At 45.4% G+C, this 19,377-nt stretch overlaps 1 protein-coding gene across 2 annotated transcripts in view; it reads left to right on the top strand.

The window, feature by feature from the left end:
• The window catches only part of Abcc5 (ATP binding cassette subfamily C member 5), a 96,187-nt gene that overhangs the window by 25,934 nt on the left and 50,876 nt on the right, over nt 1–19,377 (top strand). For both annotated transcript variants that reach the window (XM_021184648.2, XM_021184649.2), the window contains exons 6-12: nt 681–914; nt 1,040–1,213; nt 1,729–1,876; nt 3,710–3,858; nt 4,839–4,946; nt 8,145–8,501; nt 11,388–11,459. In XM_021184648.2, the coding sequence (XP_021040307.1) occupies nt 681–914; nt 1,040–1,213; nt 1,729–1,876; nt 3,710–3,858; nt 4,839–4,946; nt 8,145–8,501; nt 11,388–11,459 (1,242 nt within the window). The remainder of the gene's footprint in view (nt 1–680; nt 915–1,039; nt 1,214–1,728; nt 1,877–3,709; nt 3,859–4,838; nt 4,947–8,144; nt 8,502–11,387; nt 11,460–19,377) is intronic.

Here is a 19,377-nt window from a genome sequence, read left to right as displayed (position 1 = left end):
GTGTGTGCTCCGGCGTTGCAGGACCTCAGAGCTGGAGGTGACACTCGTGGTTTCTGGGGGCTGGCTGTCTTCCCTCCCTGCAGGTGGTGTTAGACATAAGCTACCTGAGGTAACATGTTTTTGTTTTTGAGAGGGAGTGGGCGTGGGGAGGGCCAGAGGGAGGGTCTCTGGAGTTTGGTAGCTTGTATTGTTTGCTCGCTTCTGTCCTATTAAACTGCCCCTGTTTGTTTGCAGGGATGTTTTGCACTTCCCACTCTTCCGTACAACTGTAGGTACACTGTTCCTTTTTATCGAATAAGCACGTGTGAAAGGGTACAGAGAAAGGTCTCGGTTTCATGTAAAGAGAGGTAGCCATGTGTGAAGAGGCTGGAATAAGGTCAATATATACCTTTGGATGACCATGCGTTTAGAATGCATTGCAGCTCATGGACAGGTTTATGTTACATTAGAAAGAGTAGTGGTCACGATGGCGCCCTTCAGGAGAAAAGCAAGTGATCCCTCTGTCCTTCACCTGGGGGCAGATTGCCGGGAATATTTGGTCCAACAACACAGTTTCTCTTTGCTTACACACTGATCACTGTCCGTGGAGCAGCCTGCTCTTTCTAACCTAACATAACACTGTGGCTTTGTGTGGGGTTACCGTGGGCGATGTTGACTGTGGTGTGTGTTTCTCCCTGTAGGCCTTCGTGGTGAAGCACCTCTTGGAGTACACCCAGGCAACAGAGTCTAACCTGCAGTACAGCTTGCTGTTAGTATTAGGCCTACTCCTGACAGAAGTTGTACGCTCCTGGTCACTTGCACTGACTTGGGCATTGAATTATCGAACTGGTGTCCGGTTGCGGGGGGCTATCCTGACTATGGCATTCAAGAAGATCCTGAAGTTAAAGAACATTAAAGAAAAGTCCCTAGGGGAGGTGAGTTCAGAGCCTGTGCTTTGTTCTCAGAGCAACCCAGAGCACACTCTCAGCCTGAGTTCCTCCTTTCCTTGGTCCCTGCTCTGACCTTGACCTTTCTCCTGAATGTTTGTCATATCTTACAGCTCATCAATATCTGCTCCAATGATGGGCAAAGGATGTTTGAGGCAGCCGCTGTGGGCAGCTTGCTGGCTGGAGGACCTGTTGTTGCCATCTTGGGCATGATTTATAATGTAATCATCCTAGGACCAACGGGCTTCCTGGGATCAGCGGTTTTTATCCTCTTTTATCCAGCAATGGTGAGTGAGCCTCTTGGCTGTATCGTGGTAGCATCTTCATATGGGATACATAAAATACTTGTACTGGGTTGAAGAAAGAGGATAGACATCTTCTCAAAGAAGGTAGGTGGTAAAGTCTGATGCTAGACAGTGCTCAGTTCACCTGTGCATAATTTTAACTTGGGAGGAAGTAAGGAGTCATTTGCATAAAAGATCATAGCCATCTGAAGGCAGAGTGAGTCTGGGTGGAGCAGAAGGCTCTAGGTGAACCCACCCGGAGACAAAACAGGAGCTACTGGAGCTGACATGGTAGCACCAGTGTCTGTGAGATCTGACCAGTAATTGTCTTCATCGCCCTACAAGGAGATGAGAATTAAATATTTTCTAACTCTAAAGACTCCTTTAGTTAAACAACAGCACAACCATGTGAAATCATGTTTGTCCCAGGAACAGGGCTATGTGCCCATTTGGCCAAGACCATTGTGAGGCAGATCCTGAGGTGCTTCAGTCTGATAGGGCGCTGCTTTCCCTTCCAGATGTTCGTGTCACGGCTAACTGCATATTTCAGGAGAAAGTGTGTAGCTGCCACAGATGACCGTGTCCAGAAGATGAATGAAGTTCTTACCTACATTAAATTCATTAAAATGTATGCCTGGGTCAAAGCGTTTTCTCAGAGTGTTCAAAGTGAGTTTAAAGATTTTCCTTGTGTACGTGGTGAAGGGATTTTGGATTCTTTGGGTCTGTTCAGTCATGTACTTTGCTTCCTAAGCACATTAGAAACTAGACTTCTGATGTCTAATATCTTCACATAGAATCGTTTATATTTAAAAGAGAGCTCAGGGATTTGAGCTCGGGAAACGGATTTTGCCCCAGATATTATTCTAGCTAGAACAGTATGGACAAATCTAGCTATTGGAATATGTGCAAATCCTCCTCTTAGCCAGTGCATGGTTTTTGGCCCAGCTAAGAAGGTGTTGCAGAAGGCGCTCAGATGATTGCCAAGAGCCCATCTATTCTGTGATTGTATCGGTACCAGAGGTGGTTGTGTGACCCTGAAGGATGACCTGCCTCGACTAAACACCTACCTCTGTTACTTGCTAGGGGCTCCTTTTCTCATCTTTTTAAATGATTGATTTAATTACAATGATCTCAGCTGGCTCCATTCACATTTTAAGTTCAGAGCAGGCATAAGAATAGGAATTATACAGCACAAGCCTGTCAGGGTAACTAACATGACACTGGCATTTAAACACTTCTACACAAGAATAGGAAGGCTAGGCCTTAAAAACAGTGGCATTTAAGAAGAGAAGCTACGGGCCGGGCATGGTGGCGCACACCTTTAATCCCAGCACTCGGGAGGCAGAGGCAGGCGGATTTCTGAGTTCGAGGCCAGCCTGGTCTACAAAGTGAGTTCCAGGACAGCCAGGGCTACACAGAGAAACCCTGTCTCGGAAAACCAAAAAAAAAAAAAAAAAAAAAAAAAAAAAAAAAAAAAAAAAAAAAAAAAAAAAAAAAAAAAGAGAAGCTACAAAAAATGGATAACCTTAATTTCAGTAAAAAGTATATATGGGCTGTTATAAATGTTGTAAACATTAATACAATTGTAAATAGAATAAAAAGTTGTTTGTTAGTATCAGGGCAGCTGGTTTGCTTTCTCTGATTAAACTTTCCGGAGCTTATCTGGACTCTGCTCTTATAAGGTGGTTGGACCTCCCCAGAGTAAATAATAAACACTAACCAGATACGCAAAGAAAGCTGCCAGGTGGGGGCTGGAGAGATGGCTCAGTGGTTAAGAACACTGACTGCTCTTCCGAAGGTCCTGAGTTCAAATCCCAGCAACCACATGGTGGCTCACAACCATCTGTACCAAGATCTGATGCCCTCTTCTGGTGCATCTGAAGACAGCTACAGTGTACTTACATAAAATAAATGAATAAATAAATAAATCTTTAAGAAAGAAAGAAAGCAAGCAAGCAAGCAAGCAAGCTAGCTAGCTGCCAGGTATAGATGCAAATAAAGTGATCTTTTTATTGAAACCCAGGAGACAGATGGCAGGGAACCAGAGTACGTGTGTTGTAGCTGCTTTCTTTCAGATTTCTTCTTGTGACTTGTTCCATTCACACCTGAATTGTAGTGATGGAATCGATAGTCCTAGGGTGGGGGCTGGGCAGTGCTTACCCAGCACATGTGAGTGACGCCTTAGGTCCAGCCTACAGAACTGACAAAACCAGAGTTGATAGTCCATTAAACAGCTTTCTTTTTCATCATTGGTACTGAAGGATCATTTAAAAACCTGCTTGTATCCTAACATCATGGCTCTTGGGAAGCTGAAGAAGGAAAGTCTACATTGCAGGATAAGCCTAGGCTACATAGCAAGAACCTGTCTTAAACAATCAAACAAAACCCAAAATACGAAAGATAAATTTGTAGTTGGAACCTGGCTCTTGTTTGGTGGTGGAGTAACAGTATCCCAAAGTGTGTTTGGACTTGCTTTGAGGATGGGCTGCTTTCCATTAGAAATCCGAGAGGAGGAACGTCGGATCTTGGAGAAAGCCGGGTACTTTCAGAGCATCACTGTTGGAGTGGCTCCTATTGTGGTAGTGATTGCCAGTGTGGTGACGTTCTCCGTTCACATGACCCTGGGCTTCCATCTGACTGCGGCACAGGTGAGGACAGTCAGACACGTTCTCTGCAGAGCTCGTGTGCTCCTCTCGTTACTTCACTTGGGACTGCTACCAAGAATTAGGTGTTTCCTTCATTCATATCACTAAGTTGAGAAGTGGAAGAATACGGCATTATCCCTTATACAGGAATAATGTGGCTTATTTTCAGTCAGCCTGGGTTTGGGTTTAATTTTGTAAATACAGATGAACCTGTGTTTCATGTTTATGAAGAATTTTAGGTGAAAGTCTCATTTAATACAAACCCTGCCTTTAAAATACAAATGTAGCCGGGCAGTGGTGGCGCATGCCTTTAATCCCAGCACTTGGGAGGCAGAGACAGGTGGATTTCTGAGTTCGAGGCCAGCCTGGACTACAGAGTGAGTTCCAGGACAGCCAGCACTGCACAGAGAAACCCTGTCTCAAAAAAACAAAACAAAACAAACAAAAAAAAAATACAAATGTGAGCTGAAGCCCAGAGGCTAAGAGTATTTTGCAGAGGACTATGTAGTTCAATTTCCAGCACCCATAGTGGGCTGCTTGGAACTCCTGGGTAACCCCAGTTCCAGGAGATCTGACACCTCTGGGCTGGGCTCTGAGGATACCACGTTCATGTGCACATACTGTCAAACACACACACACTCTCTCTCTCTCTCGTAATTTAAAAACAAAACTTTAAACTGTGATTGAGGCTGACGAGGTGGACAGAGGCACTTGCCACCATGCCTAATGCCCTGAGTGCAGTTATTGGAACACACACAGGGAAGGAGAGAGCCAGCTCCCTTAAGTTGTCCTCAGACCTCCACACATGCACTGCCATGCACACAAATGTACTCGCCCACAAGACAGATTACTCTAGTATGACTGCGTGCACTAACTAACGTTTGATAGTTACAGCCTTCCTTCCACCCGAGAGGAGAGTGGTGCCGCCTTGTCTGCTCTGTGGCCTCTTGAGGCTTGCTCTCACCTCTTTTTTGTATTTTAAGGCCTTCACAGTGGTGACTGTCTTCAATTCCATGACTTTTGCTTTAAAAGTGACACCATTCTCAGTGAAGTCCCTCTCTGAAGCATCCGTGGCTGTTGACAGATTCAAGGTAAGTGGTCCCTTGCCTGTATCAGGAGCTATCCGTGGTACAGCTTGCTTGCTGCCTGTTTTCCGAGAGTCCACACAGGCCAGCTGCACTTGCCTTTGGTTTGCCTTTAGGAGATGGAGGAGACAACTGAATTAAGGGATGAGAGTAATGCCTTTTAAAATAATGTGCATCTTTCTCCCTCCCGATTGGCTCTGGGTTGTGCTCCCTTTCCACACCGAGTACTTCTGCCAGGCCCAGCATGGATGTGCATTGTCATTTCCTGAGCTTTTAAAGGGCTTACGTTAGACCAGCACGGCCAGGTGTCTGCCGGGTTCTCCCCACCCCCTCTCGTGCCTGCTGCCACTTTGATTGGTTGCTATGCTGAGTCCTTTTGATATTTCTTTTTCCTACCCAGTGATTGCCACTACATGAGGCAGGGAATGCAGTGACATGGAAATAGTCATAAAACTAGATCATGTTGAGAAGTACAGTTAAGTAAGTATCGGCCCCTTCCTTGCGTGGTTAGTTGATCAGACCTTTTTGTGTTCTTTGTACCTTCAGAATAACACAACCGTGTGACACAAGAGGGAGTGACGTGGGCACCCGGGTGGAGGGGAGTAGAGACTTACTTGGAAGTGGTTAATGCTTAGTTCCTACAAAGGAGAGGCACTGTGTGTGCTGGAGTTCATCAAGACCTCACTCCTCCTGGCCTTCCTTGGCCAGCGAGGTGAACAAGGGAACGGTTCTGGTGGCCTAGGGCTAGCAGGATGACTCTCGCTACCTTAGAGGCTCAGGGGCCACAGTGGGCTGCCCTGAGAGGAGAGAGGAGTTGCTGGGATTTACCTCAGCCTTTGCCTTTTACAGTTAGTCAGGTGACTTACATTGGGCCAAGAGAAGTCGTCTTCCAGAACGTCCCCCTGTCTCGTGCTTTCCTCCTCCAGAGCCAGGGTCACACGAGACTGATGTCTGAGAGACAGTCAGAGCTTTGTCTCTCAGAAGCCACCGAACCCATGAAAGAAAGTGAAAGTTCTGACCAAAGCGCTCCCGCTTTGTTTCTGCGTCCTTGGTAGTGGGTGGATTTTGTTGAGTTTTAGATAAAGAACTCAGGGAGGAAAGGTAGTTTTGTGACCTTGCTTTTGAATTGTCTCCTTTTACGTGAGTACAGTGTTAGCTGGTAGTACAGGCATATTTATACTGGAAAAAAGATTTTAAAAATTTCTAATTGGAATCCTAGTGTAACTGTGTTGTGTTATATCTGGCAGCCCTCTGAGCACTCCCTCTTCTAATGAGTGAAAGCGAGCTGTTTTTCCTCTTTGGATTGTTAGAGGTGTTTGTTTTTGAGACAGACTGGCTGCTAACACACAGTTATCCTGCCTTGGCCTCGTTGGTGCTGAGGTTACTGCTATACACCTCACCGAGGGGCTAGGAAGCACTGTCAGTGGGCAGCATCCTAGAGGAAGGTGAGGTTTGTGCGTCCTGGCTGGTGCACATCTCAGTCGGTGCACATTCAGGTGTTGTCTGTCAAAGCGTGTCAGGGCTGTGGAAGCAGAAAGTAAGAGCAGGGAGGCTGTGTTCTCCAATAGGCACCACTGTTCCTCTGAATAGTCTATAGGGGCCTACACAGTCTCCATCCTTTTACAGATCTTTAGGAAAGGAAAGGATCAGAATCGTTGACGATATTACAGCCTAGTCTCTCAGAAGGCTCTGGATATACAAATCCCATAGCTGCTCATAGACAGGAGCTTTACCTAAGCCTTATAACCCCTGGGGTTTACAGGAATAGCAACTGTGATCCCAGCTCTTGTAGGTGGCGACAGGAGGGTCAGGGCTCACGGTCATTCTTGGGTGCCCAGGGCTACATGAGATCCTTTCTTTTTATCTTTTAGGATTGATTTATTTACTTTAATTTTTCTTTTATTTTTGAGATTATAATTACATAATTCCCTCCATCCCTTCCCTTTCTCTAAATTCTCACACATACCCTACCTTGCTCTCTTTCAAACTTACGGCCTCTTTTTCTCACTAATTGTTGTTCTATACATATGTGTATATCTGTATGTATGTGTATGCATATATATGTTCCTAAATACATAAATACAACCTGCTCAGTCTGTATAATGTTACTCATGTGTATGTTTCAGAGCTGATCATTTGACATTAGATAACCAATGGAGGAGGGGAGGGCTCTTTCCTGGGGAAGACGATTTCTCTTGCTCTTAGCATTCCTTAGTTGCTGTAGGGTTGTGAAGGCCTCGCGGGCTCCCCCAGCCTGATCCATGCTAGCATGTCTGTTGTTGTCCTTGTTCAGTTCAGTAAGACGAGTTCTTAATCTTCTTAACAGCACGCTGGGATCCGGGAGAAAGGGGAGATCACCTGTTCTATTCATTAGTACTTGGGAACTTTAAGCCATTTGGGGTAGTTAGTAATTGAGTAGAGTCCTCATCCTGCAAGCCATCTTTTCTCTAAAGATTTTCTAATGTTCTAAATTAATTTTTAAAAAGCATTTTGAAAATCACCCTGCAATAGTGCTCTGTTAAAATTTCCTGGCTTATGAGGGGTTCAAGTATAACTAGAAAATCAGAATTTTAGAAGTAACTTTGGAGACTCTTCCCCATTTGACGTTACATTTTCCTGCTCTTTGAAACAACTCAGTAGGACTCTGTAAATGAGTGGAGAGAAAACGAACTCTTTTCCCCTGGAGCGATTCTTGGGGAGGTACCTCTTGTCCACACAGGCCCTTAGCTCAGATGTTTTCCAAATCCAGCAGTGAAGAGGTGCCAGGCCATGGGTGAGGGCAGTGTGCAGGCGTTAGCTCTACAGAAGTGGCCTGGAAGGCCGCTGGCATCGTGATGTCTGGGTAAAGGGTCAGTATCCCTCCTGGGATTTCTACCCATTACTCTGGAACCTATGAATTACTGTACGTGGGGCACCATATCCCTATGAGTTCTTAAATGTCCTTCTGTCCATATTAGACTGGCAGGAAAAGCAGGGTGCCTTAGTGTGTAAGCTAGCATAGAGGGTTGGTCAGTGGACGAGCGAGGCCCTGAGACCCCTTGCCAGTCCTGAGGTGAGGCTACACTAATGAGCTACCTTTTGCTCTTCAGCTTCCTTCCACTGTATAGCCTGATGTGTTTTGCTACGTGAGTGTACGCCATAAGCTTGTCTCCCTGGTCTTGATCCAGTGTCTCATCTTTGCACCTCTCTCACAACTCCTATCAGAGTTTGTTTCTAATGGAAGAGGTTCACATGATAAAGAACAAACCGGCCAGTCCTCACATCAAGATAGAGATGAAAAATGCCACCTTGGCATGGGACTCCTCCCACTCCAGTATACAGAACTCGCCCAAGCTGACCCCCAAAATGAAAAAAGACAAGAGGGCTACCAGGGGCAAGAAAGAGAAGTCGAGGCAGCTGCAACACACTGAGCACCAGGCGGTGCTGGCAGAACAGAAAGGACACCTCCTCCTGGACAGTGACGAGCGGCCCAGCCCGGAAGAGGAAGAAGGCAAGCAGATCCACACAGGGAGCCTGCGCCTGCAGAGGACACTGTACAACATTGACTTAGAAATTGAAGAGGTAAGCTACCTACTCGTACCCTCTCTGCCTACTTCAGCACTGACTCCTGTGTCACTCCAGCTTGACCCTGGCAGGACCTGCCCTTTAAGCAGAGAATTCTGACTGTTAGCAGATTTGAATCAAGAGCAGATTGGGCTCTGATTCCAAAGGGAGCAACAGAACTAATAACTTATGAGATGCTTGCTTTACTGATAAGGAGGTGAAGCACTCAGGTGGACCTTCCAAGACCCTGCTCTGTGTTGGCTTCTGGCTGTGATGGCTGTTGTAATTAAATCTACTGCTGTAACTGTGTGGGCTCCAGGTCAACATCACGTTGTGCAGCATAGAGAACTTAGCATATAAAAGGTATTCTCAGTGCTGCTTTTTCTTTTTCCTTTTAAATGTATTTGACATATCTGTTTGTAGGTGTGTGCACGTGAGTGCAGGAGCCAGTGGAGGGCAGAAGACAGTGTCAGATTCTCTGGAGCTGGAGTTACAAGTGGTTCTGAGCTGCCTGACTGATGTCGGGTCCTTTGAAAAAGCATCAAGTGCTCTTAAGCCACTAAGCCGTCTCTCCAGCCTCCCCAGGGCTGCTCTTAACAACTATATTGTAATAATTTCTAAAAATATAAATGAAGGGTGATTTGGGTATAGAATATCACAGCTCAGCTAGTATAGACATGGGCTCTCAGAGAGTCGCTTAAAACACAGATTTTAGGTTTTAGATTTAAGATTCAAACCATGACTGAGAAGTAGCCCCATTCACACATTCCTTCAGTAACCTTTTTTTTTTTTTTTTTTTTAAGTACCAGCTTTACACCAAGTCCTGTTGAAGGACTGAGAACAAACAACAGCAGAATCTACACAGTCAAAGCCTCTTTCTGGACTTTACCTCCCTAGTGGACAGACACAAAGCAAGTGTCACATATTGTGTCAGGTTGTGATAAGGGACAATGTAAAGGATGGTAACAGAGCTGAGATAGCAGCTGTTGTGCTTGCATTTTTAACACATTTTCTAAGGAGAAGACCCCATTCAAAGGATGTTTTAGTCAGGCTTGGCAGTACATGTCCGTAGTTTGGGACATGCTGAGGTAGATCACTATGAATTTGAAGCTAACCTGGATACATAGTGATACCCTAACTAAGAAGGTGGTGGGGGTGGGCATGGCAGGTAAACCCAGTAAATACCAGGGAGAGAGGGGAGGAGAAAGGGGAGAGAGAGGGTAGTGTTTGAACGGAGAACTGAGAGAGTGAGTCATGAGACTGTCTAGGGGAGAGGGTCATAGCTAAAGAGCAGAAGCAGAGAGCAGAGGCTCTCCATCTGGAGTGTGCCGGTTCCTGGACCAGGATGAATGTGGGAGATGATGGCCGATGGCAGATTTGCAGAAGTGCCTGTGAATACATAATGGCCTGCTAGGCTCAGAAGAGTGTGTGGAGAAACAAGGAAGCAAAGAAGGAGAGGTCTAAGGGGCTGCTCTTCCTGCTGCAGTGCAGGAGGAAGACGGGAGAGTGATGGAGACAGGGCTGGGTAGAAATGCTGCAGAGCTAGGAGGAGGCACTACTGCAGCAAGTGGCCGTGCTGACCGCTGCCTGGGGCACTGTGGGCAGATCCAGAGGTAGACCCAGGAGACAGCATCCAGATTCTTGCTCTTAGCAGCCGGTCAGGGGTGGTCACCGGAAACTGTCATGTAGTTTATTACTCATAGGCCACTCTTAATCGCAGCAGCAAGCTTACTTGCTGACGATTACTGATTACTGAGGTGGTCCCACCGTATCACTAAGCAGCTCTTTAGATGTTGGCTTTGCATACTCAACTGAAACTTACTCTTCCATTTGGTAATGTGATACTTGATTCCGTGAGGAACTCACCCTTCCTCCTGAGCCAGAGCCCAGTGAGGGAAACAGACATAGACACAGGGTTGGCTTGGGATATCGGGGATACATGATTAGCAGATGTGATAGAGCTGAAACTCTGGTGCAAACTGCCTGCCTGCAGTCTGGGATCTCTTCTGCACCACTGCTCTAGCCTCCCTCCTTCTCTTGGGGACTTGATTACCATCACACAGAACTGCCAAACAAGTGGCTCTCCTTAAAGTTAACTGTTGGCTAGAACAATGGCTCAGTAGTAAAGGCACTGGCTGCTCTTCCAGAGGACCTGGATTCAGAGCATAGCACCCACAGGCGGCTCACAGCCAGCTCCAGTTCCAGCGGTTCTGACACCTTCTCCTGGCCTTTGCAGGCACCAGGCACACAAGTGATATGCAGGCATACATGAAGGAAAAACACCCACACTTATATTAGGCAGGTGGATCTCTGAGTTAGAGGCCAGCCTGTTCTACATGGTGAGTTCTAGGACAGCCGAGGCTACACAGAGAAATCCTGTTTTGAAAAACCAAACAAGCCGGGCGGTGGTGGCGCATGCCTTTAATTCCAGCACTTGGGAGGTAGAGGAAGGCGGATTTCTGAGTTCGAGTCCAGCCTGGTCTACAAAGTGAGTTCCAGGACAGCCAGGGATATATGGAGAAACCCTGTCTTGAAAAAAACAAAAAACAAAAAAGAAAAAAAAAAGAAAAAAGAAAAACCAACCAAACAAAATAATAATAAATAAAGCAATAAATAAAAATTATATTTTAATGTATATAATATTACATGTAGTTCCTACTAAAAGAAAATAAAAATTACAATTAAGTAATTTTAAAGAGTTCTGCCTTGCAAAAACACAATTAAAAAATAAAATCTTATACTACTTGCAGAGTTGGTAAGAGGCTAAGACTTCCTAAAAGTGATTGTGTGTGACAGTCTTTCCAGAGGGCTTCCGTGTCTCTGTACTGATGGACCAACTGCAGGTTCTTAGGATGAGTGGCTGGTAGTCTCTTGATGTCGTTCCTCTCTCTGTGCTTTGTCTAGGGCAAACTGGTTGGAATCTGCGGCAGTGTGGGAAGTGGAAAAACCTCTCTCATTTCAGCCATTTTAGGACAGGTAAGACGTTTGTGATGCCCTTGGTATTTTCTGGTCCTTTCTTAGGCTTGGCTTAGCAAACATTTCAGGAACAATAAGCTCAGTTGTTGAAGAGTCAGTAGAGGCGTGTTGGTCCTCGTCCACCCTGCTCCTGGCCACAGTCTCTTGGGCCACCACCAGGCCAGTGCCGGACTGTAGGGAAGCTCCAAGACACCACTTCAGGGGTGGAAAATGCAGTCTGAGATGTGGGAAAGTCAGAGCTGGTTCAGGGCTCCCCGGGCCTGTGACGAAGCTGGGATCATGGGGTTCTCAGACTCTGGGACATTTAGGCACCTCTGGGAGTCAAGGAAGAGCCAAGAATGGGGTTGGGGGATGGGGGTATTGGGCTAGGAACAGCATCTAGCCTGGGGCTGGGGGCAAGGGGAGGTCTGGCTTGTCCCAGCGGTGATTGTCCTTAGCTTGGCAGAGGCAGGCTTGGTGGCAGTTGTGGCTGGGAGCACAGAGAGGCCTTCTACAGGAGAATTAAGCTGTGATTCCATAGGCAAACGCCTTCTCTATGCTCCCCACAGCGGATCTTGATGAAAGAGACAGTCTGTGGTTCTAAACAGTTTATTGGCTGTTCATGGTGGGAAATGGATGCATACTGTATCATACCCACTTCTCAGGGTGGGCCTGAGATCAAATACCTTTTACAGAGAGGAATGTCTGGGAAGGGAAGCTTATGGGCAAAGCCCTCTGGGCCTCTAGGTACCTCGTTAGCATGGAGAACTCTGTTTGGGGCCTATGTCACCACAGGACATACTTCTTTTATGTAAGGAGCATGGCGCGTGTTCTAGGCAGGAAGTGGGGAGTTGCCTCAATCTCAGGTGTGTACCCACCGAGTCTCTGGACCTCTGCGTGCTCTACCTTACCAACAAAGGTAGAAACGAAGGGACTGTGATCAGCGCTTCATTTCTCCATCTTAACAGCCTTCTGTCTGGAATGGTGCAGTGAATGCCTGGTGACTGGCTAATAGACGCACACCGCCACCATTTGTTCTCTGTGCCTCTTCTCATTCAGGAAGTAGTCACTGGATGTGTGTGGCAGGTGTGCTCAGAAAGGAAGCAGCAGAGATGAGAGGGATGATCCAACACCCCACACTGTAGATTCTGACGCGTAGTCTCGCTTGATCTTCAGCCTAAACCCTGAGACTGTTACTTCTTCAGGGAGTTCATGTCCAGAAGAGACTCCGTGATCTAGATACACAAGTGTATCATGAGACAGCAAGAGAAAAGTGTAGCACTGTGAGAGAGTGAGGGGGAAGAGTAAGCACAGATTCCTTGAGTGTGTAGAAAACCCAGTCATCAGAAAAGAATAGGTGCTAGCATACCTTTAAACAAGATTTCAAACACCTTGACTTCGATGCGGATGAAGATGGGCATGCAGTTGGTGCCACTTCCTGCCATGCCTTCTGAACTCCATCTGTTGGGGACAGTGGGACCTGTGTTTCCTTGTCCTGTTTGGTACCAGCCATTGTAGTGTGTTGTAGTCCTCCTAGAGCACAGGACTGCGTTCTGCTTTATTGTATGCTCTGGTCCGTGGGCCCAGCTGTGGGTCTGTAAAAAGCAAGAGCCTAACAGGTAGTTTCTCATAATCTGCCAGATTTGAGGGCCAGTTATGAAGCCGGGGCTCTTGGGAGTATGAAGGTCATCTTTCACAGTACTTCGAACATTTGCCAGGTGCTGTTTTTCCAGGTTGTGTCTAGGCTGTGGCTAAGCTTAAACCAAGTGGGTTTTGGCTTTCATGGATCCAATCCTGGCAGCCAGACAGGGAGGCTGGTAGTGCAGGTCAGTTGTCCTTTCTTTCGAGTTTAACTCTCCGCTGACAGTGTTGCTGTGAGCAGCTAGGAATGTAGCTTTCTGATTTGCACAGCCAATTGATTGCCAGTTTGTAGGAAAATGTCCCTGCACACACACAGTGTGATGGTGTTCATAAGGGCGGGCTTATTTGTCACGCATTCCATGCATTCATTAATGAAACTTTGCTTCATAGTGTTATCATCCTTAACTCAAACAGGGTCTACTGTTGGTCTCAATAAGAATCATGATACAAGTGGTGCATCAGTTGGTATCAAGCCTGATAGAAGACACATCAGGGGGCTGCAGAGATGGCTTAGCTCAGCACTGACTGCTCTTTCAGGGGAACCACATTGAATTCCCAGCACCCACATGACAGCTCACAACTATCTGTACCTCCAAGATCTGACAGTCTCACAGACATACATTTATGCAAAACCACCAAGGCATATAAAAAAAAAATAAGTAAATGATTTTAAAAAAAGAAAAAACAAACAAAAAAGCTTTTGGCCTGAAGAGATGGCTCAGCAGTTAAGAGCACTAACTGCTCTCTTCCAGAGGTCTTGAGTTCAGTTCCCAGCAACCACATGGTGGTTCACAACCATCTGTAATGGGACCTGACGCCCTCTTCTGGTGTGTCTGAAGACAGCAACCATATGCTTTCATACATAAAATAATTTTAAAAACAGAAAAAGAAAAGAAAACACATCAAAGCTATGGCTGTCATGCAGCCTCTTGATGTTGGTAGGAAGCTCTGTAGGCATTATTTGGATGCTCTTCACATCAGTTGATATCTAACCTGAAATTCTGTTTCCTCTCTGCTCCTCACTTCACAGAAGCAGCTGATCTAGTCAATATCCCGGATGAATCCTATAGATAACTTGGCCACCCTCGCCTTGAGGCAGGTTCTGGCTACAAATTTTATGGCACCCTCTCCAGGGAACTTCGAAAAGAGGCCTTCTTGCTTGTTGTATTGTTAGTCAGGGTTCTCTAGAGGAACAGAACTGATAGAATGAATGTTTACATATATTCATTCACAATATATGTATTACATAGCAAACATAATATATGAATATATGTACACATATGTTTATGTTACATGATGTATATGCATACAAACAAACAAATAATGAAATATGTATAAAGGGATTTTTGTTTGTTTGTTTTGTTTTGTTTTTTGAGACAGGATTTCTCTGTATAGCCCTAGCTGTCCTGGAACTCACTTTGTAGACCAGGCTGGCCTCGAAATCAGAAATCTGCCTGCCTCTGCCTCCCCAGTGCTGGGATTAAAGGTGTGCGCCACCACCACCTGGCTGTATAAAGGAATTTTTGAATGGCTTACAGACTCTCTTCATTTTGGCTAGTCCAACAATGTCTGTGTCCTAATAGGAGTGTCAAGAGTCCAGCAGTTATCCAGTCCACCAGGCTGGATGTCTCAGTGATTAGCAAAACAATGCTTCAACAGGAGGATAAATTAACTTGCCAACTAACGTGAGGGTAAGCATGGAAAAAGTAAGACTGTCCTTCTCCCATGTCCTTTCACTTGCGCTAGGACCAGAAAGTCTGCCCAGATCTCAGTGATCCAGATGGAGAGTGGCTCTCCTGCCCTCCAGTGATCTAGGTTTAGAGTAAGTCTTTCCACCTCAAATGATCCAGTCAAGAAAGCCCCCAGCAAGTGTGCCAGGTGCTTGGGTTTAGTTAATTCCAGATGTAGCAAGCTGACAACCAAGATCACCCATTGCAAGCTCACTTCTCACCTTGGCACATACTTACATCTTATGTCATGCTTATTTTCCACAGAAAAACAATAACTAGGTTGTAATTTTTCATAACATGATGTAACTATCCTATGTACAACTCAAACTACATATATTATAGTAGGTGATATCTTTGAGGAATCTTGGTCTTTTACTGTCTTATAACAAATGTGGGGGCTGGTGAGATGGCTCAGTGGGTAAGGGCACCCGACTGCTCTTCCGAAGGTCCAGAGTTCAAATCCCAGCAACCACATGGTGGCCCACAACCATCCACAACGAGATCTGGCGCCCTCTTCTGGAGTGTCTGAAGACAGCTACAGTGTACTTATATATAATAAATAAATAAATCTTAAAAAAAATATGTGGTAACTCTTCATACTAAATGTTACATTACATGATGAAGAAATAAAGAACACAAATATCATTTAATATAGATATATACTGCACAAATACATTATTTTTAAATAAAGATTTATTTATTTATTATATGTATATTATATGAGTACACTGTCATCTTCAGGCACATCAGAAAAGGGCATTGGATCCCATTACAGATGGTTGTGAGCCACCATGTGGTTGCTGGAAATTGAACTCAGTACCTCTGGAAGAGCAGTCAGTACTCTTAACTGCTGAGCCATCTCTCCAACCCACACAAATAAATACGTTCTTTGTGTGTGTGTGTATCATATATATATATATATGTATGTGTATATATATATATCTTCCATTTAATGATGAATGGCCGCTCTGCACATCCTACTCATGTCTCGTCGGGTCAGACACTGCCCAGTTCATGGTCGACAGCTCAGTTCCATGGTAATGCCATGGTCCATTGTTAAATGTTCATTTTCTACTAAGGTTCTATAGCAGGCCAATAGCAGTCTCTCCAAGGGAGAACAGTTGTCTACGAATAATGGTAGAGCTTTGTTCCAAAATACCAAGAGGCTCTTTTGTGATTCTTGTATAATGGCAGAGCATCTCTGTCTGCCACTGACACCTCAAGTACTATCAGGTCTGCTGGCTCATATGGTCCCAGTAGTAGAGCAGCCTGCATGGCAGCCTGGACTTGCTGAAGAGCCTTCTCCTGTCCCAGGCCCCACTCAGGTAGCAGCTTCCTGAATCACTTGTTATATGGGCCTGAGTAACACACCCAAGTGAGGAATGTACTGCCTCCAGAGTCCAAATAGGCCCACTGTTGCTTTTCTGTTGCTGTGAAGAGACACCATGACCAAGGCAGCTTATAGAGGAAACAGTTTACTGGGCCTTACAGTTTCCATGACCATCATGGCAGGAGCACAGCCCAGGTAAGCAGGCATGGTGGTAGAGCAGAAGTTGAGAGCTCTTATGTCCTGATCCACAAACAAAAGATAGAGAGAGTTAACCGGGAATCTTGTAGGCTTTTGAAACCCCAGAACCTGCCTCCAGTGACATACCACCTCCAACAAGTCCACACTTTCTAATTCTTCCCATATAGTTCCACTGACCGGGGACCAAGTATTCAAACATGTGACCCTGGGGTGGGAGGCATTCTCATTCAGAACACCACACCCACTGAGGATTGTACTTCTTTCATGGTGGTAGGAGGAGCCAAGTGTAATAACTTATCCTTCATCTAGGGAAGACTATCTCTGCATTTGTGTTACCAACAAGTTCAAGGTGTTTTCTCCCTCCTGCTCACTTGGTACAATCAGCATAATGCCATCAGTATAGTGGGCAATGTGATATTTGTAGAAGAGACAGATAATCAATATCCCTTCAAACTAAGTTATGAAACTGGGCTGGAGAGTTAATATATCCTTAAGGTAAAACTGAAGGTATATTGTTGGCTTCGCCAACTAAAAGCAAATTGCTCTGGTAGTCCTTATGGACAGTACAGAGAAAAGGGCATTTGCTGGATCAGTAGTTGCATACCAAGTAGCAGGAGATGTCTGGTCAAGTAAAGACACATCTGGTACAGCCGCAGCAGAGTCACAGTCACTCTCCGTAATCCAGCTGTCTTTTTCATAGGCCAGGTCAGAGCATTGAAAGGAGACTGGGAACCTGCACCATTCATGTTCTTACAGTGGCACTTGTTTCTGTCATTTCTTCAGGGATACAGAATTGGTTTTAGTTCACTATTATCCCTAGTAGAGGAGACTCCAATACATTCCATTTGGCCTTTCCAACCAAAATAGCTCTCACTCCACAGGTCTTGGAAAAATATGGGGATCCTGCCAGCTTTTAATTGTATCTATCCCAATTACTCATTCTGACACTGAGAAATAACTACAGATGAGTTTGGGGATCCACAAGCCCTACTGTGACTCCATCAGTCCCTGACCTCCAAAGACCCACGTCAACTAGATGTTCACAATGCTTCTTGTGGTCTTTCAGAATCAGTTTCAGTCAGAACAGGTATCGAATACATCTGGAAAAGTCTATGATTATTTCCTTTAACCCCTGTGTACAGTTTGCTTTGTAAAAAGCCATAGATCTTCTGAGGAAGGTGGGAGAAAGACTAACAGTAAAACCTTTAGATATTTTCTTCAGGTCATTCTCCCAGGGGATCTAGCAGTTCTTCATTCACAGGGTTCTAGGTCTGCAAACTGACTCAAGTCTGGAGATTAGTTCCTGGACCGAGATTTCCTAGTCTCCCATCCAATGGAGGCTTTCTTTTTTATTTTTATTTTTATTTATTTATTTATTTATTTATTTATTTATTTATTTATTTATTGGTTTTTCGAGACAGGGTTTCGCTGTGTAGCCCTGGCTGTCCTGGAACTCACTCTGTAAACCAGGCTGGCCTCAAACTCAGAAATCCGCCTGCCTCTGCCTCTGCCTCCTGAGTGCTGGGATTAAAGGCATGCGAGGAGGCTTTCTTTGTTTGAAAAATTTCCTGCTTATACAGATGAAACAAAAACATAGATTTATTATCTACCTTGGGACTTTCTGAACCCACCAGCACCATAAATAATGACACAGAGACTCATTAATTTTTATTATTGCTTAGGCTCTCAGCTGGCTCCTCTAATTTAACCTTATCCTAGCTCACTACCCACCATATGGTTCTTTACTTCTCTCAGTCTTGGTAAGTCAGAGCACCTCTGTGTCTCACTGGCAAATTCTTCCTTCCTCTGCTTCTTTTCCCAGAGACCTTCTCTCAGCTTGGAAGTCCTGCCTAGCTGCTGGCCATTGTGTCCATTAGCTCTTTATTAAGCTAGTCATCAGTGAGGTAGCTTTGTGTTTACAAACTGATGAGCCATTAGAATAACAATATCAGTATCTGGCCAGCACTCAGCTCTCTGCTGGTACAGCAATCAACAATTGAATAATACAAAGGCAACTTACCCCAACAATTATCAATTATCATGGTAACTTAAGGTCCCTGTGAATTACCGCACACTAAACGTCCCCTTTCCCTGTGCTGCCCGTCACAGGTTAGGCTATGATGCACGCCATTTTCCCTTTGGTGAGTCTATGTTGCCAGGTAGCCTCTGTTACTCCTGGCCCAATAAGCCTGTTGTATTAACGTCATCCAATTGAACTGTAGCATCTCCATTCTGCCACAAAGAAATCAGTGTTGACAAAGGCCTTCAGATGTGTGCCTGTCTCCTCACCCCTCAAATTGGGGTGCAGAGAGCCCACTGAAGTGGATGCCTCCATGGGTGGAAAGAAAGGCTTTGGGAGATCAAACTGCCAAGGCTATCTTGGGTGAGGAGGAGAGGGCAGAAAGAAGAGCAGAAATGTCAGAAAAGCAGATTTTTTTATATGATGGTCAGCAGAGTGGGAGGCTTTGAGCTGATGATGTAGGCTGCTCAGAATGGCCTGACTGGTAGCCAGATGCCCTTCCCTGAGGTAGTTGACCTTTGAGAACAGATTAAGGAAGTTTCCTCAGAGTTTAAGAGAAGTTGCTCTGTTTATCCAATAACAGTCCTTTCACCTGGCCAAAGTCCTGTTTTGGACGTTGTCACCAGCACTGCCTTTTGAGGGGCACTTTGAAGGGTGTGGGGGATTGGGTTTTACACAACCTATCCAGTCTAGTGTTGCAATTTCCCAAGCCTTCAAATCCCTTCATCAACACTAAATGAAGGATATCAGGCATTTCTAGCTCTTCTTCAGCAGGCCATCTTTTAAATTTTATTTACATTCCATTCATTGCTCCCATCCCAGCTCTCCCTGACAGTTTCTCATCCCCTTCCCCCTCCCCCTTGCCTCAGAAAGGGTGCTCCAGCAGGGCGGTGGTGGCGCACGCCTTTAATCCCAGCACTTGGGAGGCAGAGACAGGCGGATTTCTGAGTTCGAGGCCAGCCTGGTCTACAAAGTGAGTTCCAGGACAGCCAGGGCTACACAGAGAAACCCTGTCTCGAA

The sequence above is a fragment of the Mus caroli genome, chromosome 16 (genome assembly GCF_900094665.2).
Source record: "Mus caroli chromosome 16, CAROLI_EIJ_v1.1, whole genome shotgun sequence".
Classification (NCBI taxonomy): Eukaryota; Metazoa; Chordata; class Mammalia; order Rodentia; family Muridae; genus Mus; species Mus caroli.
Note: the sequence above shows the minus strand (reverse complement) of the source record. Positions and strands in the feature narration are given on the sequence as shown.